This window comes from Pleurodeles waltl, chromosome 6 (genome assembly GCF_031143425.1).
Source record: "Pleurodeles waltl isolate 20211129_DDA chromosome 6, aPleWal1.hap1.20221129, whole genome shotgun sequence".
Taxonomy (NCBI): domain Eukaryota; kingdom Metazoa; phylum Chordata; class Amphibia; order Caudata; family Salamandridae; genus Pleurodeles; species Pleurodeles waltl.
The window spans coordinates 297047728-297074817 of NC_090445.1; the positions used below are offsets into that span (position 1 = coordinate 297047728).

At 45.7% G+C, this 27090-nt stretch overlaps 1 protein-coding gene across 1 annotated transcript in view; it reads left to right on the top strand.

Annotated features, from left to right (window-relative positions):
* The window catches only part of LOC138301916 (vasoactive intestinal polypeptide receptor 1-like), a 1190266-nt gene that overhangs the window by 625748 nt on the left and 537428 nt on the right, over positions 1–27090 (top strand). Inside the window, exon 3 of the mRNA XM_069242381.1 lies at positions 16285–16392. Within this exon, the coding sequence (XP_069098482.1) occupies positions 16285–16392 (108 nt within the window). The remainder of the gene's footprint in view (positions 1–16284; positions 16393–27090) is intronic.

Consider the following 27090-nt stretch of genomic DNA (forward strand, 5'->3'; position numbering starts at 1 on the left):
TCTGACTTTAGTAGTGTCCCATTAGGTGCTTCAGTCCACCTGTGCCATTTACCTTACAGGCCACGAGAATACTAGTAGTCATATACTAAGGACTTTTAAGGTAGGTTAAATGTGCCTATCAGGGTTTTAACCAATATAACAAGGTTTTCAGGGTCAAAGCATATGCACCGGGGCCTGTTTAGCAGTGCACAAAGTCTAAAAACTTTTATTACCATTCTGCAAAAATTGGGGGTGATCCTGCAAATTGAGGTATTGTCTTAGATTGGTGATATTGTGTTTTGAATGAAAGCATAGACACTAAAACTCAAAGTTTAGCAGCAAATAAACAAGAACTCCATTTTCACCAGTTAATTCATTATAAAACACACTTAGCTGGTCACACTTGAGATTTACTTTTTACTCAGTTAACAAAGACCTGATCATCTCATCGATCTTTCCTATTGTCAGATTATTAACATCTCACTTCCTCAAAGCAGTGCTCTTCTCTCCCCAAAAAAGAGGAATTGACTAACATTGACTCTATAATATATGTGAAAATCTTTTTATTTGGAGGTACTTCAGAATCACCTAATTGCACCTTGTTTTGACAGGATCAGAAAGGAATTTCAAGGACATAAAAATGGATTTAATCCGGTATTGAGTAATAGAGGCCTATGTACAACAGAAATTTAACTTTGCAAAAGGTTCAGTGATGGTGGTTGTAAGGAAATGCCTCCTTGGCATGGTTACCCCCTGACTTTTTGCCTTTGCTGATGCCAAGTTATGATTTGAAAGTGTGCTGAGGCCTGCTAACAAGGCCCCAGCACTAGTGTTCTTTCCCTAAAACTGTACGTTTGTCTCCACATTTGGCACACCCTTGCATCCAGGTAAGTCCCTTGTAACTGGTACCCCTGGTACTAAGGGCCCTGATGCCAGGGAAGGTCTCTAAGGGCTGCAGCATGTCTTATGCCACCATGGGGACCCCTTACTCAGCACAGACACACTGCTTGCCAGCTTGTGTGTGCTGGTGGGGAGAAAATGACTAAATCGACATGGCACTCCCGTCAGAGTGCCATGCCAACCTCACACTGCCTATGGCATAGATAAGTCACCCCTCTAGGAGGCCTTACAGCCCTAAGGCAGGGTGCACTATACCATAGGTGAGGGCATAGGTGCATGAGCACTATGCCCCTACAGTGTCTAAGCAAAACATTAGACATTGTAAGTGCAGGGTAGCCATAAGAGTATATGGTCTGGGAGTCTGTCAAACAAGAACTCCACAGCACCATAATGGCTACACTGAAAACTGGGAAGTTTGGTATCAAACTTCTCAGCACAATAAATGCACACTGATGCCAGTGTACATTTTATTGTGAAATACACCCAGAGGGCATCTTAGAGATGCCCCCTGAAAACATACCTGACTCCCAGTGTGGGCTGACTTGTTTTGCCAGCCTGCCACACACCATACGTGTTGCTGGCCATAAAGGGAGAGTACCTTTGTCAGTCTGTGGCTAGTAACAAAGCCTGTACTGGGTGGAGGTGCTTCTCACCTCCCCCTGCAGGAACTGTAACACCTGGGGGTGAGCCTCAAAGGCTCACCCCCTTTGTTACAGCGCCACAGGGCATCCCAGCTAGTGGAGATGCCCACCCCCTCCGGCCACGGCCCCACTTTTGGCGGCAAGGCCAGAGGGGATAGTAAGAAAAACAAGGAGGAGTCACTGGCCAGTCAGGACAACCCCTAAGGTGTCCTGAGCTGAGGTGACTCTGACTTTAAGAAATCCTCCATCTTGCAGATGGAGGATTCCCCCAATAGGATTAGGGATGTGCCCCCTTCCCTCAGGGAGGAGGCACAAAGAGGGAGTAGCCACCCTCAGGGCTAGTAGCCATTGGTTACTAACCCCCCAGACCTAAACACACCCCTAAATTGAGTATTTAGGGGCCCTCAGAACCTAGCAAGATAGATTCCTGCAACCTGAAGATGAAGAATGACTGCTGACCTGAAGCCCTGCAGAGAAGACGGAGACACTGCTTTGGCCCCAGCCCTACCGGCCTGTCTCCTCACTTCAGGAAAAACTGCAACAGCGACGCGTCCCCCAGGGTCCAGCGACCTCTGAAGCCTGAGAGGACTACCCTGCGTCTAAAAGGACCAAGAACTCCTGAGGACAGCGGCCCTGTTCCAAAGAAACTGCAACTTCGCAACAAAGAAGCAACATTTAAAGACCACACGTTTCCCGCCGGAAGCGTGAGACTTTCCACTCTTCACCCAACGCCCCCGGCTCGACCTGTGGAAAACCAACACTACAGGGAGGACTCCCCAGTGACTGCGAGCCCCTGAGTAGCCAGAGTTGACCCCCCTGAGCCCCCACAGCGACGCCTGCAGAGGGAATCCAGAGGCTCCCCCTGACCGCGACTGTCTGCTTCAAAGAACCCGACGCCTGGTAAACACACTGCACCCGCAGACCCCAGGACCTGAAGGATCCAACTTCCAGTGCAGGAGTGACCCCCAGGAGGCCCTCTCCCTAGCCTAGGAGCTGGCTCCCCCAAGGAGCCCCCCCCCCCCTTGCCTGCCTGCATCGCTGAAGAGACCCCTGGGTCTCCCTTTGAAACCTATTGCAAACCCGACGCCTGTTTGCACTCTGCACCCGGCCGCCCCTGTGCCACTGAGGGTGTACTTTCTGTGCTGACTTGTGTCCCCCCGGTGCCCTACAAAACCCCCCTGGTCTGTCCTCCGAAGTCGCTGGTACTTACCTGCTGGCAGACTGGAACATGGGGCACCCCTATCTCCATTGAAGCCTATGTGTTTTGGGCACCACTTTGACCTCTGCACCTGACCGGCCCTGAGCTGCTGGTGTGGTAACTTTGGGGTTGCCTTGAACCCCCAACGGTGGGCTACCTTGGACCCAACTTTGAACCCTGTAAGTGCTTTACTTACCTGTGAACCTAACAAATACTTACCTCCCCCAGGAACTGTTGAATTTTGCAGTGTGTCCAATTTTAAAATAGCTTATTGCCATTTTTGCCAAAACTGTACATGCTATTGTGATGATTCAAAGTTCCTAAGATACCTGAGTGAAATACATTTCATTTAAAGTATTGTTTGTAAATCTTGAACCTGTGGTTCTTAAAATAAAATAAGAAAATATATTTTTCTATATAAAAACCTATTGGCCTGGAATTGTCTTTGAGTGTGTGTTTCTCATTTATTGCCTGTGTGTGTACAACAAATGGTTAACACTACCCCCTGATAAGCCTACTGCTCGACCACACCACCACAAAATAGAGCATTAGAATTATCTCTTTTTGCCACTATCTTACCTCTAAGGGGAACCCTTGGACTCTGTGCATGCTATTTCTCACTTTGAAATAGTACATACAGAGCCAACTTCCTACAGTGGTTGACTACAAATGTGCCAAAGCTCCACACATCTAAAAGGAGAATTGAGCAGCATTGGAATTTTTTTCTTTTTTTTTTACAGGTAAGATGTAAGAAGTCGTCTATAATCAAAGAGAAATGATCTTTGAGCACATGTTATAGAAAGAGGCATGGAAAATTGACTTCACTGTTCTAATGACGCTAATGCATCTCTCCTTGCTCAGTAACATCTTTATAATGCAATTGCATAAATAAAGATAAACTATAAAATTATCTTGAGTCACAGTGTAATGATTCTTATTTGGCTGCTAAGATCTCTTTTAAATTGATTCTTAGTTCTTCCACTGACAGTTTTTGTTATCTACTCCTAATGATGCACTCCAGATTATCAAAAACTATAAAGTTGTTGTGTCTTACCTTGATATACCTATTGTAAAATATTTTTGAGAAACCTGACTGCTGCCAAGTGTCACTCTTTAGTTTACCACTGAAACAAACGTTGTTAGAGTCAGATATTGTCCCTTCTGACTTGCTATTTTCTCATTCTCTTATGAAAAGCCCCAAGTTGTCCATTGAGATGTTTCTGACATTAGAGTTACCCAGGTCTTCTATATGTAGTCATGTTGCTGGAGTGAGAGATCATTTCCAGGCCTACATTGGAGATAATCCGATGCTTGATGACCATGAAGCTAGCTTTTATGCACTTCAAAGCACTGAATCTGCACTATGACTATCATGGATGATCCCCTGATTATGTCTGATGGATATGGTGTTGGAGCCCTTATTTCAACATATCATTCCGCACCTTTCAAACTGTCAAACACAATGTTTTACTACTAAGATTGACTCTGTAGTTGGTTAAAGATATTCCACTTGCCTAGTTTGAATCTTTTCTCACTATGAGGTTGCAGGCCATTCTATTTGGCATCTAATCTCTGAGTGGACTCTGTCTGTATGTGGTGTTACACTGAGAGAGTTATTGTCAACACTGCCTTTATTCAACTATCTAAGCCCCTGAGGATAATACTCATACAACAAAATTGTTTTTTTCAAACACTACTGATAAATCCCAGCTTATTAACAAAATAATCCCCCTATCAAGTAAATACCTTATGTAGTTTGTGCCTCACCTATTGGAAACTGATAGATGGATATCCACTATCCACCTAGAATTAAGTCTACTAACATAAAAATCATTATAATTGTGCTCATCTCTGTTCTTGGCCTAAAAACATTTAGCAAGATATTTTAGGAAACTACTCAGCCACCTCTCTCAAGATCAAATACTAGGGAATCACAGTGATCATAATGAGACCATGCCTGGTCAAATATTAGTAATAGTGAGTAAATATTTGTTGACTCAAGCCTTCTCAGTGTTCCTCAGAAAATTAAGGCAGTTTGGTAGTTGTTTAATGTGTGAATTTCACTAATAGTGCTATCTTCAGGAAGGGTTCATTTTCAGCTAAAACGTAATACCTCCAATATGTGGTTCTGTGTGCCTTTTGTGGTCTTTCTCGGTGTCAGTATGGAATACCAGCCTGTAAAGGGCTGAATTTGTTACCGGTCATAGAGCATCTACAGTATGTTAGACCTGACAGCCTTAGGGTGGTCACACCTAACTTTTTGCCTGCCTCCCTCCACTTTTTAGATAATGTTTTGCTGGCTTTAAAAATCTGAGCACTTTACCACTGCTAACCAGTGGTAAAGGGCATACGCTCTCTCCCTTTAAACATCGTAACATTGGATCGTACCCAATTTGACTATTTAATTTACCTATAAGTCCCTAGTAGAGTGCACTATATGTGCCCAGGGCCTGTATATTAAATGCTACTAGTGGGCCTGCAGCACTGATTGTGCCACCCACTTAAGTAGCCCCTTAACCTTGTCTTAGGCCTGGCATTGCAAGACCTGTGTGTACAGTTTCACTGCCAATTCAACTTGGCATTTAAAAATACTTTCCAAGACTAAAACTCCCCTTTTTCTACATATAAGACACCACTAAGGTCTGCCCTAGGTAACCCATAAGGCAGGGTGCTGTGTATGTAGAAGGCTGGACATGTACCTGTGTAGGTTACATGTCCTGGTAGTGTAAAACTCCTAAATTAATTTTTCCACTGCTGTGAGGCCTGCTCCCTTCATAGGCTAACATTGGGGCTACCCTCAGACATTGCTTGAGTGGTAGCTGCTGATCTCGAAGGAGTAGGAAGGTCATATTTAGTATGTCCAGAATGGTGATACAAAATCCTTTTGACTGGTGAAGTTGGATTTAATATTACTATTTTTGAAATGCCACTTTTAGAAAGTGAGCATTTCTCTGCACTTAAATATTTCTGTGCCTTACAATCCACGTCTGGCTGGGTTTAGTTGACAGCTCCTTGTGCATTCACTCAGACACACTCCAAACACAGCATACTCAGCCTCACTTGCATACATCTGCATTTTGAATGGGTCTTCCTGGGCTGAAAGGGTAGAGGGCCTGCCCTCACACAAAGAACTGCCACACCCCCTTCTGAGGGCCTGGCTGACAGGATTGAACTGAAAGGGGACCTGGTGCACTTCTAAGCCACTCTTTGAAGTCTCTCCCACTTCAAAGGCACATTTGGGTATATAAACAGGTCCTCTGCCCCTAACACCTCAGACACTTCCTGGAGAAGACAATTGGAACCAGAACCTGCATCCTGTTCAAAAGAACTGCCTGCCTGCCCAAAGGACTCATCTGTCTGCTTTCTGTGAAAGACTGCTGCCTTGCTGTTGCCCTGCCGCCTTACTGCTCTCTGGCTGTGGTGAAGAAGTGCTCTCGAAGGGCTTGGATAGAGCTAGCCTCCTGTTCCTTGAAGTCTCAGGACCAAAAAGACTTTGGGCCTCATTACGACCCTGGCGGCCGACGGTAACACTGCCAACAGGCTGGTGGTGTTACTCCAGCTATTATGACTGTGGCGAAATAGCCATGGCCAACCGCCAGCCCCTCCACTCCAGGGCAGCTGTGCAAGCACCGCTGCCTTGGGGATTATGAGTCGCCGACCGCCAGCCTGGCCTCGGCGGTAAACACTACCATGGAAAGGCTAGCTGTAAGGGAGACTTGGCGTGCCCCTGGGGGCCCCTGCACTGCCCATGCACTTAGCATGGGCAGTGCTCGAGCCCCAAGGCATAGCCCCGTCGCGCATTTCACTGCCCGAATTTCAAGGCAGTGAAATGCGCGACGGGTGCTACTGCGCCCCCTGCAGATCAGCATTGCCGCCAGCTCTATTACGAGCCGGCAGCAATATTGATGTGACTTTTCCGCTGGGCCAGCGGACAATAACACTGTTACCGTCCGCTGGCCCAGTGTAAAAGTCATAATAGGGAGCCAGAAATACCACCAGCACTGGTGGTATTCTGTCTCCTGCAGCCTCAGCGGTCTTTTTGGAAGACTGCCGAGGTTGTAATGAGGGCCTTTATCTCTACAAGAAGGGCTCTTTGCGCAGTGAAATTCGACACACAGTCTGGCAGAAACGACGCACAGCCTGCACTGCAGTGAAAATGTCACTGCACGCCGCACCGGAATGACGCAGTCTCACTTTGCAATGAGAAGATCGGCGCAGTGCCAGCATAGCAACTGGAAATTCAATGCACTACCCACCGAACCAGAGCGATAGCGCCCAACTTCCAGAGAGAAATTGACGCAGCGCCTGCCGTGCGGTAGACAATTTGATGCAACGCCCACTGAATCGACGCAGCTCCTGTGACTTCGTCCTGTCAGCACAGGAAAACAACGCATCATGCCCAGGGCGTCTGAAAACCCCGCAACCCGAAGAGGATCCACGACCGAGCGCCAGAAATCGACGCACAGCCATCCCTGCGTGGAAACTAAACTACACATCTCCATGTGCGGCCCGAGAAATCGACGCACACCCCCTTTGTTTCCCCACTTCTCCTCCTTTGCGGCCCATTGCGTAGTTTTTTTCACGTGAACCAGGTACTTTGTGCTAAAAAGAGACTTTGTTTGCTTGTAAAAGACTTAAGACACTTTACATCACTTATCAGTGATATCGCTACATTTACTTATTGCATCTTTGATCGTTTTGACCTGCAAATATCCAGATAAATATTATAGATTTTTCTAAACACTGTGTGGTGTACTTTTGTGGTGCTACATAGTGTCATTGTATGGTTTATTGCACAACTATTTTACACATTGCTTTCTAAGTTAAGCCTGACTGCTCAGTGCCAAGCAACCAGAGGGTGGGCACAATATAATTTGGATTGTGTGTGACTTACCCTGACTAGAGTGAGGGTCCTTGCTTAGACAGGGGGTAACCTGACTGCCAAAAAAAGACCCCATTTCTAACACAGTATAATTCTATATAAATAGTTCACATTGCCCTCTGAGCCGCAAGCCCAACTTTCTTCCAAAGAGAGAGAGCCTACTAGAACTCGAAAAAACATTTTTGCCTTTGCAATTTTATATACTGTTGGATTTTGCCCTTTTGCAGGGTCACACCCAATCTTTTTGCCTCCTGCCTCTTACTTTTTCTGTCGTGTTTCTGTTGGCTTTTGAACTCTGAGAACTTTACCACTGCTAACCAATGCTAAAGTGCACATGCTCTCTGTGTAAATTGTATGATTGATTGGTTTATCCATGATTGGCAAATTTGATTTGCTGGTAAGTCCCTATTGCAGTGCACTAGAGGTGCTCAGGGCCTGTAAATCAAATGCTACTAGTGGGCCTGCAGCACTGGCATCTTTTAGTAAAGTTGATTTTAAAATTGTGTGTTTGAAAATGCCACTTTTAGAAAGTGAGCATTTTCTTGCTTAAACCATTTCTGTGACTCTGCCTGTTTGTGAATTCCCTATCTGGGTTGGTTTGACAGTTGGGCTGGTTGTACCTCTAACTAGACATGACACAAAGGGAGCTGGGGTGTAGTCTGCATTTCATGATAAGCCATCTGTGCCAGGAGGGAAGGGAGGAGTGGTTACTCACACCTGAAAGGGCTGTGCCTGCCCTCACACAATGCAGTCTCCAACTCCCTGGTGTGTTTCTGGGGCCTGGCCTGGGCAAGGTAGGATTTCACAAACAAAAGAGACTCTCCTTTGAAGTAAGCCTACTTCAAACGGCACCATGGGAATGAGAAGGGCACCCAAAACCACACACTTTAGAACGCTTCTGGAAACCAAGAGGAACCTCTGCCTGGAGAAGAGCTGAAGAGCTGAGGAAGAAGAGCCACCCTCCCTGTGACTGTGCTTTATGGAGCTATCCAGCAGTTGCTGCTTCTGCCTGTGCTAGAGGACAAAGGCTGGATTTGTGTGCCTTCCTTCTTGTGAAGAACTCTCCAAGGGCTTGATTTAGAGCTTGCCTCCTGTTATAGAAGTCCCAGGGACAGCAAAGACTTCTCTCTGCCAGCACCTGGAGCCTCTCCTGAGACTCCTACTCTGCCAAGTGGTGCCGATCCAGTTCCTGGGGCCCTGAAAGGAGAGCCTGGCAGGACAAGAGTGAGAAATCCACGCACAGACCGCCGTGCGGGGAAAACATCAACGCCACTCCGATCCACGGCTGAAAAATTGACGCGCCGCCGGCTTTGCGGCTGAAATCGTCGCTCGCCTCTTGTGCGGCTGGGCGATCGACACACACCGCTGGAGAAAGAACGCGCAGCATAGCTGACAGAGTATGGTGAGATTGCAACCCACGCTGAGTGGTTTTCGGATCATCGTGTGGCTGGATTTCTGACGCAAACATCGCTGGGTTTGTAAAAACGATGCAAGGCCTGCCCGGACCCAAGAGTGCTGACTGGATTGACGCATCGCTGTCCTGCGTAGAGAAGAAATGACGCACGCCAACTCGACTGAAGGAGAATCGATGCAAGGTCTCGCTCGTGAGTGATATCGACGCAGTGCAAGGCCTTTTTGATGCACCCTCATCTGTGCGGGGTTATTTTTGGCACGCCCAGGTACATTTCCACGCTAACAGCGTTAGCATTGTGTTTAAAATTACATGAGGACTCTTTTTGCATTTTTATTGATAACTTGACTTGTGTATTGTGGATATTTGTTGTTTTGGTCTTGTGTTGTTTACATAATTATTCCCTATTGTTCTAAACCTGTGTGGTGTCATTTTGTAGTGTTTTCATTGAGTTACTGTGTGTGTTGGTACAAATATTTTACACCAAGCACTCTGAAGTTCAGCCTACCTGCTTGTGCCAAGCTACCAAGGGGGTAAGCAGGGGTTAGCTGAGGGTGATTCTCTTTTACCCTGACTAGAGTGGGGGTCTTTGCTTGGACGGGGGGTAACCTGACTGCCAACCAAAGACCCCTTTTCTAACATATACCGCAAACCTAGAGGAGGCTTTAAAGGCAATCCTCAGAATTTAATACACTTTCTGTTTTTTTTGCCACTGGCAGATAAAGCGATTAACTCAGAAATGCAGGTTGTTGAGTCCATGCTGGAATTTGAACCAGGCTTCCCAATTCTAAAGTGGGTAGCTCTGGCAGAAAGGCCTCATTTACGACCAATTCTTACTTTGTGTCCTGAAATTTGGAAAAGGTAAATGAAACAGGCCTTCTTTTTTCTGCGCAGCAAGAGCAAGAGTTGTGGCACACATTTCCTCAAACACAGAAAGAAAGCAAAAATATTGATTTATTTTAAGACAAGTCTTAAACCTATGTTTTCAAGCAAGCATATTCCATTTCTTAGTGAGTTCCCTCTGTTCCTTTCGAGGTAATTCCCGTCAATTACTCTCACTATGCTATAAGAAGGTTACACATGGAAGTGCAACCTACAAAATATTTACCTTAACATACCACCGTCAAAGCCACACCAACACCCCTTATAGGTGGTACACATGATTGGAGAAAATCCACTAGTGTATCACGGTTTCAACTTATTTAGGTGTATACCATAACACTTGCTGCCACAGTTTTGCAGATCAAAGCACTGCACAGAAAAGATATTATTAGCCAAGTAGGAACAACCCATGCAAATAAAGGAAGGCCTTTTACAAAGATTATTCATAATAGGATTGTCAATATGCAACACATTACATTCATGACAAATCACCAATCTCAAAAGCAATGAGCAGCGCCAGAAGACAGCTCTCTATAGTTCTGACAATCCGAACTGCCCAAGGTAACTGGGCTGCTGTATGCAGATCCCCCAGCCCCCCGCAATCAGTTAAAATTGCAAAACAAAGTGTTGCAATGCTACAGTTGCTTCAACTGAGTAAGTGACATTATAGAATAGACGCATGTGAGGGGCGTAGGAGGCTGGCCTGGTTTGTAGTGGGTACCTTGGGTACATATACCAGGTCGGGTTATCCCTTATTAGTGAAGTAGTAGTCTTCTAGCAGCTTAGGCTGATAGAGGTAGCTATAGCAGAGCAGCTTAGGATAAACTAGGAGACATGCAAAGCTCATGCAATATCACTTATAGTTGCACAGTACTTATGCACAAATAAAGACAATACTCAGTGTTACTAAAAATAAAGGTAGTTTATTTGGTACCAAAGATATCTTAGAGGCAATACTTCTTCTGGAGGTAAGTATTATACACAATATATACACTAGACAATAAAATAAGGTAAGTAATTAGAAATAGGATAGTGCAAACAATAGGAAATGCTATAGAATGCAATGGGAGAAAATAGGTCTATGGGCAACACAAACCATGTACTGAGAAAGTGGAATGTGAATCACAAATTCCCCCCTAGACAAGTGTAGTGTGTGCAGAATCGCTGGGAGAGGAAAACTACAGAAAAGGTAAGTAAATTACCCCATCCCAGAGCCCAGAAAAGCAGGACTAAAGTACTGCAAGTTTCCTTAGGACACACTACACCTCGTGATATGGATTATTGCAGTAACCAACCAAGTCTGCTGGATTCCTGGACCTTAAGACCTGCAAAAGAAGGGGACCAAGTCCAGAAGTCGAAAGAATTTCCAGGAAGGATAGGAGCCCCTGCCAACCCAGAAGAGGGTGCAAAAGAAGAGTCCCAGGTTGGACGAAGAATGCAGGAATGCACCCTAGGAAGATGCCAGCGGGTTTCTTCACGATGCAAGGATGTCCCATGACGTGAAGATGGATGCAGACCTGAATTTGTGTTGGAACTCACCAACAAGCCTTAGATATGACAAAGTTGCATTTTGCGTCAAAATGGCAGTGGCTAGACCCTGGAGGGACCTGGGGGCCTCAACTCTGTCTGAAGAGGAAGAGAGGGCTCTCAGCTGCCTGGCATCCTAGAGAGCCCTCAGGATGCCAGGCAGCACCCACAGAGTCCCAGGACACAGGGACAAAGGAGGTGCAAAACGTGGTTGGTGCAGCACTACAAAGAAGGGCCCCCACGCTGCCGGAGCTCAACTCAGTGAGTTCAGCATCTCAGGATAGAGTGCTGGGGACATGGGCCAGGCTATGCATATAGGAATTTTGCAAATAATGCACAGCGGCCTCAGGAGGTGAGGAAGACGAGGTGCACAGGGGTACTGTCGCTCTCAGGGAAGGCAAGGTCTTACCTCCTCCAAATTGCATCAGCAGGACCTCAGGACAGTCTGTGTTGATTGGGTCTACCCTCTGTGTTTCTAGGAGCATGCTCGTCACTGTGAGAGGAGTCCAGGAGTACCGATCGTCGACTTGGACGGTGCCTGCATGAGCTGGGGAGTGACTCGTCACCCCACGGGAGATTTCTTCGGTCCTTCTGGTGCAGGATGAAGACAGGGAGTCCTCTGAGTGTTGAAGCTGTTGTAGTTGCTGGCTGGAGCTGAAGTTGCAGAAGAAAAGTATCCCTTGTGGATACTTTGCTGTGCTGCTGTTACAGCGGTTCCTGGAGCAGGCTGTGGTTGATTTGAGGTCAGAGGATGAAGTAGTAGTTGCAGAGCATTCCTACTGGAAACTTTCAAGTAGAATCTGAAGAGAACCCACAGGAGAGACCCTAAATAGCCCTGAGAGGGGGGTTGGCTACCTTATCAGGTAAGGACCTATCAGGAGGTATCTCTGATATCAGCTGCGGCACTGGCCACACAGAGCTCTCCAGAGTACCCCCACACCTTGCAAAGCAAGATGGCTGAAGTCTTGGACACACTGGAGGAGCTCTGGGCACCACCCCTGTGTGGTGATGGACAGAGGAGTGGTCACTCCCCTTTCTTTAGTCCAGTTTCGTGCCAAAGCAGGGGACATGGGATCCCTGAACCGGTGTAGACTGGCGTATGCAAGGAGTGCACTATATGTGCCCCTCAAAGCATTTCCAGAGGCTGGGGGAGGCTATCCCTCCCCATCCTGTAACAGCTTTTTCCAAAGGGAGAGGGTGTAACACCCTGAACTCAGAGGAGGTGCTTTGTTCTGCCTTCCTGGGACTGAGCTGCTCAGACCCCAGGAGGGCAGAACCCTGTCTGTGAGGTGGCAGCAGCTGTAGCTGCAGCGTAAACCTCATATAGCTGGTTTGGCTGTACTGGGGGTCCATATTGGAACCCCAAGGATGCATGGAATTGGCTCCCCAATACTAGATTTTGAATGGGGGACAATTCCATGATCTTAGACCCCTTACATGGCCATATTCGGAGTCACCATTGTGAAGCTACATATAGGCATTGACCTATATGTAGTGCACACGTGTAATGACGTCCCCGCAATCACAAAGTCCCGGGAAATGGCCCTGAACTATGTGGGGGCACCTTTGCTAGTGTAAGGGTGCTCTCACACTTAGTAACTTTGCACCTAACCTTCAGCAAGTGAAGGTTAGACATATAGGTGACTTATAAGTTACTTAGGTGAAGTGAAAATGGCTGTCAAATAGTGTGTGCACTATTGCATGCAGGCTGCAATGTCAGGCCTGTGGAAGGGTTTGCCTGAGCTCCTTAGGGGTGGCAAAAGAAATGCTGCAGCCCATAAGGATCTCCTTGAACCCCAATGCTCTGGGTACCTAGGTACCATATACTAGGGACTTATAAGGGGGGGGGTCCAGTGTGCCAATTAAAATTGTGAGATAGGCAAAACACACTGACATATAGGTTTTTATCTATGAGCACTGGGGTCCTGGCTAGCAGGATCCCAGTGACACAGTAAAAACACACTGACACAAGGTTTTTAAGATTCTGGGTCAAACTGTACTCCAGATGTGAATATGATTAAGATGCAGGGGCGAAGTTTGGTCAATAAGATTTAGGAGGTGTGAGTCAAGTTGGGATATCTTGGTAAAACACATTATATGAGATGCAGGACATGATGGGCGCTTAAGTGGCAGTGGAAATAGAGAGGAGGATCATTGTTAGGGGCATTCAAAACACAACATTTTGTAAACTAAACATTCTTTAAGGCCTTCAAAACAGAGATGAGAAAAAGTATTCATGTGTGTGTGTGGTTTTTTTGGCAGTGTGGGCATGTCAAAATCCCAAGTGGACCCTGACATACACTTCATCGTACTTGACTGAAAGCCCTTGTACCCAGCTATTTACTACTGAACACATTTTATTAGTGTGTGTAACACCCCAAACAACACCCTTGAAGCTATCCCCGTTAAGAAGTATCTCAACTATACACACACCTGCCATGGATGTCAATTAGGGGTCACCAGAGTTCGCAGCTGCGACCCCTGTTACTTCTGTTGCGACCCTTGGTGTCTCCCTTGCGACCCCTGGCCTCAGAGGAGACAAATGCATTCAGATCTGGTGCAAGGCACTGGGGCAGGGGTACATGATTATAGCACCTCCATGACGCCCTGCACCAGTCACCCTGGCAAAACATTAACTAGAAATGGATTGGCCCGAACTGCAGTGAGCAGCTTTCTGGGCACAAAATACTTCTCTCACATCTCACAAATGTGAACCCAAAGCTGACCTCATCCCCCTTCATTTTGCTGTTTTCTCAATGTGATGAGCAGCTTGAGCTTTCTGCAGTCGAATCACTATCCCGGACACTGAAAGCTTCTTAGCACCAGCTGTATGCTTGCTTTACTGAGGTGCACCGAACGGTACCTGTAATGTCTAGCAATGAAAAGCAACAGCACAGTGCTCCCACTACTACAATCAAGTCCCACTGAAGATGGTGAAAGTTAATAGAATTGGAATTTTTCAAGATTGAGGGGAAATTGATGCACCTGGCAAAGTAAGCACTCACTTCTGGTTGACGTGTGTAGCAGGAGTTCAAATACTTGCAGGGCTAGTTCAGCTTTTCTTCTGTTCTTTTTAGAATGGTACTCTGAATACATTTCTATTGTGTTATAGTAATACCTGTTATGTTTAGCACATACAAATAGCACATACGGTAATGAAGTGCCATTTGAAACAATTTAAAATTATTGGATCAAAGCCCTGCACGATTCATGTCCCCTGGGGTTTGCTGTCTCCCTTTAAGTCTCACTTCCCTTCCCGGATCTTCAACTGTCCCTTGAGCTTCACTCCCTGCCCATGCAAATCACTCTCCCTATGGGTCTTAGCTTCACCTAATGGCTACAATCTCTTTGCTTCATCTCAGCGCGATAAAGTTTCACAAGACTTTGAAAGACTAGCATATAAAATGCATAGTCAGTTTATCTCAGTATAAAATCAGGACTACAAGTGCTAGAATGCAAAGTGAAATTCTAGACTGGATTAACTACTCACTTATAGATATGGGAATCTTTAGGGCTCAGAGAACTCACTCTCATTGCCATGCCTTGACCTCACTCTCTCCAGGTGGGCCCTCCCCTTCCCACCCTCCCCAGGTGTCTGACTGTCTCTTGATTTACTGTCCATGAACCTCACTCTTCTCTGCCGCACACCCCATACATGGGCCTTGTTCTCTTCATTGGGCTCTCTATCCACTTGGACCTCACTCTCCCTGGGGTTTCAGTATCCCCTGAGTTGGGCCTAACTTACCACATAGGCCTCATTCTTTAATGGAGCTGAGCCTCAATATCCCTCTGGGCCTCACTTGCTCATGTGCATTACCCTTCTCTTGAGATCCCCACTCTCTGTCAGAACTTCATTGTCCTTTCATGTTATGGTCTATTGCATGGACTTGGGCCTCACTCTTCTCCTGGGTGATGGGGAACAGGATAGATTTCTGGGACCCTCTTCACATGACTGGTAGCTTTTTTGGATCTAGCGGTACCCATCTTGGGTAAAGGTCCAATGATGTAACTTCCTGTCATCTCACAGTGTCAAAGGTCATGTGATGTCACTTTCGCTACCCCCGCATTTCGGTGCATCAACGCCCATGAAACCTGCCCAAGTGTTGATACACATAGTGTGCTAGAAGCAGTCACAACTTATTACTGTACAAAAAACACTAGTAGCACAAAACCTTAGTATAATCTTCCCGCAAACTTCCACACATTATGCTCCAACTGAGACTCGAATGGAGCTGTATCTCCCGATCACGACTGGCATGTGGTTCCCGCAACTGCTAATTCATGTGTGCTGTCACTGGGCCCAATTTTATCGGCTGGAAAATCTGACCAGTATATTTGCATGAGGGCGAGCTGACGTCTTATTCTGGGCTTGGCTCAGTGCTTAATTTGTGCTTGTTGTTTCCAGTGCGGAGCACCGGCACTTATTTCTGAGGGCCGGTGCTTAGTTTTCTGTCTCAAGCATTTACTGCGAGCAAAAGACACGTGGCAAAGACGGAGGAATAGAAAAACCAAAAAGCGTTAGAAAGGGGAAAAGCAGGGAGCTGCAAGAGTGAGTTTAAGGGGCATGGAGTGGCTGTAAATGGATTGAAGAGGCCCGAGTTGGCTTCAGGATTACGCTGCCTCAGTATTATGTGCCGCGTGTTTAAGAGGAGAGCTATGAGCACCGGCACCTTTTTATTTACAAATTAAGCACTGGCTTGGCTGACCCTCATCCACAGCACAGGGAAGCATGCAATGCTATGTTCCTTCTCTTCCAGCCCCGACAACCCACTTCCTCTTCCCCTCTTCCTGTTTCTCTTATTCATTACATGTTTACCACATTGAATTGTTTACACAATGTATTTTTGTTGTTTTTATTTTGTAGGCTGCCTCAGCGAGTGGGATGGCGTTAATTGCTGGTCGTCTGACTCTATTGGAGAAACAGTGGCTGTTTCCTGCCCGGATATCGAAGGACTGTTTAAGAAATCAAATGGTAAAGTAAAATTCTTGCTGCAAATGAAGAAATTATACGCAGGCTGAAGAAGCAGCCTGGGTGACAAGGAATCTTTCTGAAAGTCAGTTAACGTGCTGGCTGTCTAAAAGTCTTGGTGCAAACTAAATTTGGATATGGATTTATTCAGACGTGCTTGACTGAAATAGATGGCAGTGGAAACTGGCGATCCTAGAGACAAATGATGCTCAGCTTTGCTTCCCTGCTAGTGGAAATGGGGCAGATTGCAGGCTCAAAATTAGGTTATTGATAGTGATTAAGAAGAATGAGACTTCTCCCATCAGAAAATATGCCTTAGGAGGCATAGGTCTTTTTTCAGACAGTACTACGCAGGGACATCTTAAGGATTTTGGGAGCCCTGTTCGGAACAACTTTGCATTTGTGATCCAATTTCAGGTCTTCCATTCCCTCTTTGGTCAGGTCACTGACAGTTCACAGATGCGCTTCCGGATTCTAAATGTTTTCTAATATTCAAGGATAGTGACGTGTGTTCAATATTGTAACACAGCAGCAGCAAATATTCTCTGTGACACCCTCCCATTTCTCATAAGTGAGGTTGTGTTTTGACCTAAAAGGAACTTTTCTACGATGTTACTTGGAACATAACGACACATTTCTCTACAAAATGTCGGAAATAGACTCCCATACACCGCCTGCATTAAAAATCAATTCAAGGAAAAAGATGACATTTAAAACAATCTATGTAAGACTTATTAAACTTTATCAGGACATGCGTCTCTGCACAACCGAGCTGGCTGTATCTGGGCCGCAACTAGAGGGTGGGGCTTTGGGCCAGAGCCCACTTTACCCATACCTTATAATGTCTCTGGTACTGCGTTATGTATTTAATGCATTTTTGTTAAGGAAACTCTTTCATACTTGCAGCGCATCTGCCCTGAATGTGGTGGCCTTGGTTGACGTGCTGTAAACACGTTTTTAATAGAAATCATAAGAAGAGCAAAGGAGGTCTTGGCTTTGTGCTTCTAGGTTCCACCACAAAAATATACTATGAAACTGTACATCTTATAGTAACTGGACCCATACATCATTCAAGAATGTCCGGCACAGAAATGTTTGTTTATGTTTTATATGTGTTAAAATTGTATAGGACATATTGGTCTGTGTAGGAAATTTGCCTTCTCTGCTTGTTCACCCCATATCTTTCACCTTTTGGTGGACCCTATTTTTTTTGCTGGTGTTAGAACTCTGTGCACTTTACCCCTGCAAACCATCCAAAATGTTGCAGCACAAATCACTTTTGGGTCCACATATCAAGTAGATTAGTGCTTCTGTAGGATTCATCATTACAGTCAATACAGTCCCTTCCGCCTCGGGAAAGGAGTCATGTAATATAATGCAAAAAAAAAGAATCCTTGATAGCAATAGCTACTCCTGTCAGTTTTCTATTTGGGCAATCTCTTCCTATAACACCATACACTGGGAACTGTTATGGCAATGTCTGGGCCAGGGTTTTCATAAACCATGTCTATGTTATGAAAAGAGAATTTATTTTCGGTAAACTTACTGATAGAAGCAGAGGATGCTGGGTGTTACACCTGACCAGCCTTCAGGTGGTCTTCTTGTCTACCTCCTCCACTTTTCTGACCTTGTATTTGCTGGATATATGCCTCTGGCCACTTTACCACTGCTAACCAGTGCTAAAGTGTTTGTGTTCTCTCCCCTGAATAAATGGCTTAACCCCGACTTGCATATTTAATGTATTTATAAGTCCCTAGTAAAGTGCATTACAAGGGCATGTAAATTAAAAACTATTTGTGGACCTGCAGCACCGATTGTGTTAACTAGGTAAGTAGCACTCTAACCATGTCTCAGTACTGCCATTGAGGAGCCTGTGTGTGTAGTTTTACCTTTTTACACATAAAACCACCCTTAAAGTAGGTCCCAGACAACCCGTGGGCAGGGTGCAATGTATTTAAAAGGCAGGACAGGTATATTTACGTTTTACATGTGCTGGAGGTGAAACATTCCTTAAGTTGTTTTCCACTACAGAAAGGCCTATCTCTTATATAGGATAACATTGTGATTATTTTATTACCTCTTCTAAGTGTAACTTTCAACCTGAAAGAGGTAAGTTTGTCACGTTTGGTGTCTCTGGGCTCATAATTTAAAATCACAAGTTATGGTGAAGTTGGATTTTAAATTGCAGTTCTGAAAATGCCACTTGTAGAAAGTTGGCATTTTCTTACTTTGGCCATTTGGTGGCAACTGCCTATCTCTGAATACTCTTCTGGAGTGACAGCTGGGCTTATGCATTCCTTCTAGCCAGTCACACACAAAGGAAGTTTAGGTATGACTGATGGGCCATCCGCAGCCTGATCGGTCATCCTGAGCAGGATGAGAAGGAGGAGCTGACACACCTGAATAGGTGGTGTTCTGTTCCCATACAGGAAAAAGGACTGCTGTCTCCTAAGGAGACACTATTTATAAAATGCAACACAGGAATTTTGTACATCTGGCCCAAAATTGCAAAAAAATTGTCTTTTCTGATCAGAAAAGTCATTTAGAAAGATTTGGAAATACAGCACGGATACAGCATTGTCAGGAGAAGAGAAAACTAACACAAAGCAAGCCTTTGGAAAGCCAACAGGTCCAGGGGCGGTTCCTCCTTAATAGTGGAGGAGCTTAGCCCCACCCGTTCTGAGCGCAGCAGGCAAACATAAATAAAATGGCAAGTTGAATGCCATTTTAGTTTGCCCTCACACTTGTGCCTGCCCCACCTGTTCCGAGCACAACAGGCAAACATAAATAAAATGACTTGTTAAATGCCATTTTATTTTGCCCTCACACTTGTGCTATGTTGTGCACATGAGCGTGAGGGAATGGGGCAGAGCTGAATCCTCCAATTGCCTCTTACAGTGTGCATGTCTGGTTGACTGGTTGTCCAGCTACAGCCAGCCCGACATGCGCACAGTAGACCCTGCAATCCCACGGCTGTCACAAAGCTGGGGATTGCTGACACAGGACCTCAGCCTCAAAATAAGCAGTGGGTTAGCCCACTCTCACCAATCCTTGAGCTTCAGGTTTGGTTGAAATACCGTTCTACTGAGCAGAAAAAAGTCCTTCCATTCCTGCGCTTGGACACAAGAGAGAAGTGGCGCACCAGAGGGAGCCTGAAATATGGTTAATTTGGCACCATCGCACTCCAACATATTTTTAACCTGCAGGCCGCCACTGAATAGGTCTGACTTGTGAGTGAGCTATTGGCGTCCTTAAAGCTTTTTAAGCATGTTGTGCAGCAGTGTGGCTGTTGTGCAGAATGGCTGAAGTAAAAAAAAAAAAAAAAAGCAAAAAAGCTATTTTAGACCTGACAGCCTTAGGGTGGTCACCCTAACTTTTTGCCTGCCTCCCTCCACATTTTGGACACTGTTTTTGCTGGTTTATAGACTCTGCGCACTTTACAACTGCTAACCAGTGCTAAAGTACATATGCTCTCTCTCTCTAAACATGGTAACATTGGATCATATCCAACTGGACTATTTAATTTACTTATAAGTCCCTAGTATGTGCCCAGGGCCTGTAGGTTAAATGCTACTAGTGGGCCTGCAGCACTGGTTGTGCCACCCACTTAAGTAGCCCCTTCACCTTGTCTCAGGCCTGCCATTGCAAGGCCTGTGTGTGCAGTTTCACTGCCAATTCGACTTAGCATTTAAAAGTACTTGCCAAGCCTAAAAACTCCCCTTTTCCTACATATAAGACACCCCTAAGGTATGCCCCAGGTAACCCATAGGTAAGGGTGCTGTGTAGGCAAAAGGCAGGACATGTACCTATGTAGTTTACATGTCCTGGTAGTGTAAAGCTCCCAAATTCGTCTTTACACTGCTGTGAGGCCTGCTCCCTTCATAGGCTAACATTGGGGCTGTCCTCATATATTGTTTGAGTGGTAGCTGCTGATCTGAAAGGAGTAGGAAGGTCATATTTAGTATGGCCAGAATGGTGATATAAAATCCTGCTGACTGGTGAAGTTGGATTTAATATTACTATTTTAGAAATGTCACTTTTAGAAAGTGAGCATTTCTCTGCACTTAAATATTTCTGTGCCTTACAATCCACATCTGGCTGGGTTTAGTTGACAGCTCCTTGTGCATTCACTCAGACACACCCCAAACACAGGATACTCAGCCTCACTTTCATACATCTGCATTTTGAATGGACTGGGAGGGTGGAGGGCGTGCTCTCACACAAAGGACTGCCACCCCCCCTACTGGGACCCTGGCAGACAGGATTGAACTGAAAGGGGGCCTTGTGCACTTCTAAGCCACTCTTTGAAGTCTCCCCCAATTCAAAGGCACATTTGGGCATATAAACAGGGCCTCTGCCCCTTCCAACTCAGACACTTCCTGGATAAGAACTTGTAATCAGAACATGCATCCTGCCAAGAAGAACTGCCTGGCTGCCCAAATGACTCACCTGACTGCTTTCTGCGAAGGACTGCTACCTTGCTGTTGCCCTGCTGCCTTGCTGCTCCCTGGCTTTGGTGAAGAAGTGCTCTCCAAGGGCTTGGATAGAGCTTGCCTCCCGTTCCCTGAAGTCTCAGGACCAAAAAGACTTCTCTATTGCAACTGGACTCCTTATGCGACCAAAATTCGACGCACAGCTTGCTAAAAGCGACGCACAGCCTGTCCCACGGTGAGAAATTCGCCGCACGCTGAACCGTAATGACGCAGCTCGGTTTCTCAAGGATGAGATCGACGGGGCACCTGCATTGCGACCGGAACTTCGACACACGGCCCATCGGATCGATGCACAACCGACCTGGGACGACGCGGCCCGACTTCCAGAGGGGAAATCGACGCAGCGCCTGCCATGCGGAAGAAATTTCCCCGCAACGCCCACTGGAACAGAGCAGAGTTTTATGACTCCGCTCCACAAGCCCAGGATTTCACCCACAGACCTCGGGCCTCTGAAAACCCCGCAACCCGAAGAGGATCCACGACTGAGCGCCGGAAATCAATGCACTGCCATCTCTGTGGCGAAACTAAATGACGCATCACTGTGTGCAGCCCGAGAAATCGACGCACACCTCCTTTGTTTCCCCGCTTCTCCTCCTCTGTGGCCCATTGCGGAGATTTTTCACGCAAACCAGGTACTTTGTGCTAAAAAGAGACTTTGTTTGCTTGTAAAAGACTTAAGGCACTTTGGGGGTTATTCTAACTTTGGAGGAGTGTTAATCCGTCCCAAAAGTGACGGTAAAGTGACGGATATACTGTACCACCAGCCGTATTACGAGTTCCATAGGATATAATGGACTCGTAATACGGCTGGTGGTAAATCCGTCACTTTTCCGTCACTTTTGGGACGAATTAACACCTCCTCCAAAGTTAGAATAACCCCCTTTATATCACTTACCAGTGATATCTCTACATTTACTTATTGCATCTTTGATCGTTTTGACCTGAAAATATCCAGATAAATATTATATATTTTTCTAAACACTGTGTGGTGTATATTTGTGGTGCTATATCATGTTTTTATATGATTTATTGCACAAATACTTTACACATTGCCTTTTAAGTTAAGACTGACTGCTCAGTGCCAAGCTACCAGAGGGTGGGCACAGGATAATTTTGATTGTGTGTGACTTACCCTGACTAGAGTGAGGGTCCTTGCTTGGACAGGGGGTAACCTGACTGCCAACCAAAGACCCCATTTCTAACAAGCAATATGACACATCCACATCTTTGTGCTTTTTTTCTGCTGAATAACATAACTGAAACATATTGACAAAACCAAGAGCTCTCTTATAGGTAAGACCAAATTGTTTTTTTACTGCCTGTTAGAAGTGTCTGAACCGTACGTTGCCAGAAGGAAGACTGGAGTTGATGCCACAACAACTCCCATGTATGTGCTGCCTGTATGGTGCCGCTGGCCTCTGATGTGCTTCAACTGTTGCCTTGAAGTGTGTTTTCGGCTTCTGTGAACATGTCGCTCGCATCTTTTGTACTATAAAATAATTTTTAATTTAGTGATCGGAGAACGGAGATGGATTGATAAGTTTGAAAAAAAGGCACTCTAGAGCAAAAGCACCTTTCTTTGAAAGTGGTTCAGAAGGGCTGCAGCAACTCCAAAGGCAGACAGAGGCACATGGAGAGAGAACAGTGCAGGTGGGGGGGGGGTGATGATGACGAAGCTGAAGGGCGAAATGGCAACGAGGATCTCAGTGGTGCACAGGGGTTTGGGGGAAGAGAAGCATGTAAAAGACACATGTGGAACTCATGGAGTGCCTCACAAGCAACAGTATGTGCGTGTTGTGGGTTTCAAGCAGTTGTTTTTTTGTGTGTCCAATTTAAAAATATGAAACCACAAATCTCCCAAAGCAGTCTGAGCCATTCGATTCACATGGAGCAACCAGCTGCTGTCGCTGACAAGTGAAAACCTAAGTAATGAGAGTGATGAGGAAGCAACCCAATGCATGGGATGTAAACACTATTTAGATTTTTTTTTAAAGAACAATAGATCTCGGAGCAACAGTGCATGTGCTGTCTGTGGCAGGACCTAAACAGGTACAGTGATGAAGGAGTCAAGGCCCCTTCCCCACGACAAAACACACACATTTATGACAGCATTAGGGTCTTCCTTTAGATGTGTAAGATTGTTCCCCCAGCGGCAGCAATGAGGGTGAGGTGGAGAACAGAGTCTGAGGCAGAGAAAAAGAAGGAACTGGCAGACAGAGGGGGATGAGGTGTGAAAGTAGGTTGAGGTAAAGAGAGAGGAGGTTGGGGCAGATGTAGTAGGGTTAGTCAGAGAAAGGGGAAAAGTTGGGAGAGGAAGAAGGTGATGCAAAGAAAGGGGGCGATGAGAAGAGTGGATGATGAGGAAAAGTGGGAAGGGGATGCAGAGTATGAGGAGGATGAAGCATACAGAAAGGAGGGTGAGGTGTGAACAGAAGGACAAGGCAGAGAGATTGCACGCGGTATTGCAAGAAAGGATGGCTAGGTGAAGAGAAACAGGAGGGTAAGACAAAGAGAGAGGTGGGAAAAGCAGAGAGAGGAGGGTGAGATAGAGGTAGGGATAGGTAGCAAGGGCAGCTGCACAGATAAAGCATGCAAACCCTAAGCATGACAGAGTAAACTTAATCTTGCTTGCCCCCGCATTCGAAAGAGTCTGCAGGACATGTCTCTAAAAGACCCTGCAGTTTGCCAATGCTGAGCTCGCAGACATCTGAGAGAAACTAGAGATAACTTGAGCTGCAGAAATGCATGGAAGCTGCATTGTTTCTAATTAAATGTAAAAAAGAAAAAAGAACAAGCATTGGCATAGCTATGTGATATCTATTGGCGTTGTCAATGTCAGATGAGTGGATAGTAAAAGTCAGAGGGCAGGGGCATGACACAGAGGTAATCAGGAGGGAGGGTGCCAGGAAGTGGGAGGCAGAGGGTAAGATACAGATGAATAGAGTAGGAAGCAAGACACAGGGGAAAGAGCAAGAAACATATGTAGGAAACAAGAGACAGAAGGGCAAGGGATCAGGAGAGTTGGTGTGGCAGGGAGCTAAAGAGAGCAGGCAACATTGGGGCAGAGTCCAGTAGGCCACAGGTGGCGTGATGGAGTGACCTGTGACACTTCATGCCAGTAGGTCATCTGACAGGGTGGGAGGGTTTCTGTTACTATAAGCATGACATGTGGGTCCTGGGCCATCAGGGCCTTAGAGGTGTTGATCTTGGTAGCTCCCACACTCCGCCGGGGGTGTGGGTCAGCCACTCCCCATTGGTCTGTTTAGGAAGTGAGGGAGGAGAAAGAGTGCAGAGCTTTGACCCGTGTCAATCAACTCTGTGTTCACACAGTGGATTAAAACCTATACAAAAGCCATCAATCCAAGCAGGCGCAGAGTGAAAAGGTGTCTGCTAAGAACAGTGAGCAACTTCAAGGAGCTCTTCTTGCCCCAGGTTTATGAGCACAATTATTTTCTGGTAGTCGCCTCTGAAGCCATCACATTCGACCAACACTGCACGGGGTGAAGAAACAATAAAATGAAAACAATTGGGACCCAGGGCCAGCAACAGGCAAGTAATACTTGTGAGGCCTCGGGCTATATAGTGACAATGGCGATTGGGAGGCCTATTGTCCAATGAGCAAAAGAAGCTTCATAAAGTGGGGGGGTGAACCCTTCACAGTGAGAAGTTGGGTGGGGTGGGCTGTAGGGGGTGGAGGGTGGGGTAAGTATTCTTGAGTCAACCCTGGTACCGACTGGCAGGCAAACCTGTTGGGGAGGACAAACAAAATTAATTTGTCTGTGTCTCATTTCAATAGCTTTAACTAACTGCTACACAATGAGTGCCCACATTTCAGCCATTTTGACACACACAACCTTCAGTGACCTTCACTGATTAGTGCCTCCCACCAAAGGCGTGTAGTATTAGAAAAATGTGCATGCATACTGGTATTGGATTGCTTTATGATTGTTGTGTGTTGCTTACCACCCCTATGCGAGATGCCGAAGTGCATTCCACACGGTACTGCATGTTGGAAAAGCACATGCAAGCTGCTTGCACCGGGAATGGAATTTGTGATACACAGAGCCCCAGGGCTGGAAGCCTGAAACCACCAAGCCACCAGGCTGGGTGCAAACAGGACTACTGATGTGTAAAGGGGTCAAGTCGATGCTTTATGAGTTCCCGAGAAGTCAGAGAATGTTGAAAAAATGTCCACATTAGGAAAAACACATCTCGGGCTAGTAAACACTGAAGTATAATCCAGGGTAGCGAGCAATGGCTCAAGCTGTCATGTGTCTGGTCAGATAGGTGTTGAGAAGTTTACAGTTTCAGCAAATGTACTTAAGAGGTTCCCCTTCACTCCAAAATAGAAATAAAAGTACCTGCAAAACAACTAGTAGCTCGCGGAAGGACATGGTCAGTAGCCACTGGCATTGACCAGAAGCTGTACTTCGTACAGGCTGCACACAACAACATGGACAGTAAAGCAGAGCAGAAAGTCAATGTGCTACGACATGCTGTCCAATCAGAAGTCAGTACATTAGAGCAACATTGAAATAATCCAATGGTAAGATCATGTAAGTAAGGGTGGGTTCTAAGCCTCTTTTAAAAAAAAAAATTAGTAACCAAGGACTTCGCAAGCACAGCATGCAGGCGAAACCTAAAAAGGAGTGCTGACTGTTGCAATGTAGGTGTTGCTAGCATGACAGCACTAGAATAATCAAGCTGACATGTGGTTCAGAAGCAATATGCTTGGCCTTTTCTCCTGAAAATACAGCCCTCTACCCCGAAAGATTGGCTTCATTGCCTCTTCACTGAAAGTAAAGAGGTGAAGCTGCACAGAATATCATTAAACTAGCCACAGAAAGAAGGTATGATGTGCACATGGGGTTTCGCAGTGACTTCAAATGCTTTGGGTGAATCAAAAAAGTAAATTAATCTGCAGTGCATATAGCAACAAGTAAAGAAGTGAATTCCTTCAGAGAGCAAAAAGAAGAGATGCATGGCCTTGCTTTCTACCAAGGATGTTCTCCACACCTACAACTGTATATTTCCATTGTGTTGTTGAGCACTGCTGTGCTGAACCATGACCAAACACAGCCATAATCCTAAAAATGCATGTGCATCATGTACCACAGCATACATATGCCTTTCACAAACATAAGCTGAACTTAAAAAAAACTATTTCAAAGATGTAGAATCACAGTCTTTCTGCCCAAACTGAGTTAATTTGTTAGGAATCTGTATTTTTTCTGTTTATGATGCTACTGTTCACAAATACTTCAAACAATGAAGACAGAATGCAGACTCAGTTGCAACCCTGCCACCTTGCAGAGAAACAAAGGAAAAGAACTGTGTCTCAGAGTTTGAAAAGTGTGTTTACTTAGTCCAGGGATTAATGTCTACCTCCTAAATTAGTGGTAATAGTGTTGGTAATCCACAGTTGGGATGATGTGCTACCTGGGGATCCTAGGGGCTCCTGCCAGTATCTCTTCACTCCTGGTGGGGCAAGCCTCAGTGATGCCTGCCGACAGAAACAGTTTTAACCCTGCTAGCATGCACAACAACACTTCTCTAAAGCCAAACAAACATCTCTTGATCTGGCTAGATGGCCAAGCAACTATGGCATTGAGTCCATTGAAGAAGCCAAATAAAACAACAGTTGGTGCAGAGGTGGGTGAGGTAACCAGGAACAGTGAATATTTAGCTCTCCCACACTGTAGCAGGTTTTTAGGCAGCCCTCCTGCACTGCTTGGTGCGGAAAAGAGAGTGTAAAAACATATTCTGTCATTGTACATCTTCACCAGAAAAATCTTGATTCAATTATTATAGATCAATACAGTTTCATCAATATTGACCATTATTTCTCTGATCTCATCAGAGGAATCAAGGACAATTACAATCTTATGTTCCACTAGTTTTAAAAATCTAATATCATAATGAAGTTAGTGGAAAATAAACTTTTTGAAAAATGTCTGTTGTGCTGCTTGTACTGAAACTGGATTAGAATTAGCTTTGCCACTCACTTCCAGAGGCTCAATACACATTTAGGGCTGGGGTTGACAACCCTGCTCTCCAGAGGAACATTCTTTGGACAGTGGGCCCAGGAAGGTAAGGGTATTGTCGGTAGTTAACCAGCCACCAGGGATATGTCATCTCATAGGAGTATAAGAAAAGATGGCAGGAAAAAGACAGCCTTCCTACCACCTCTCATGACTTGGAATTGTTA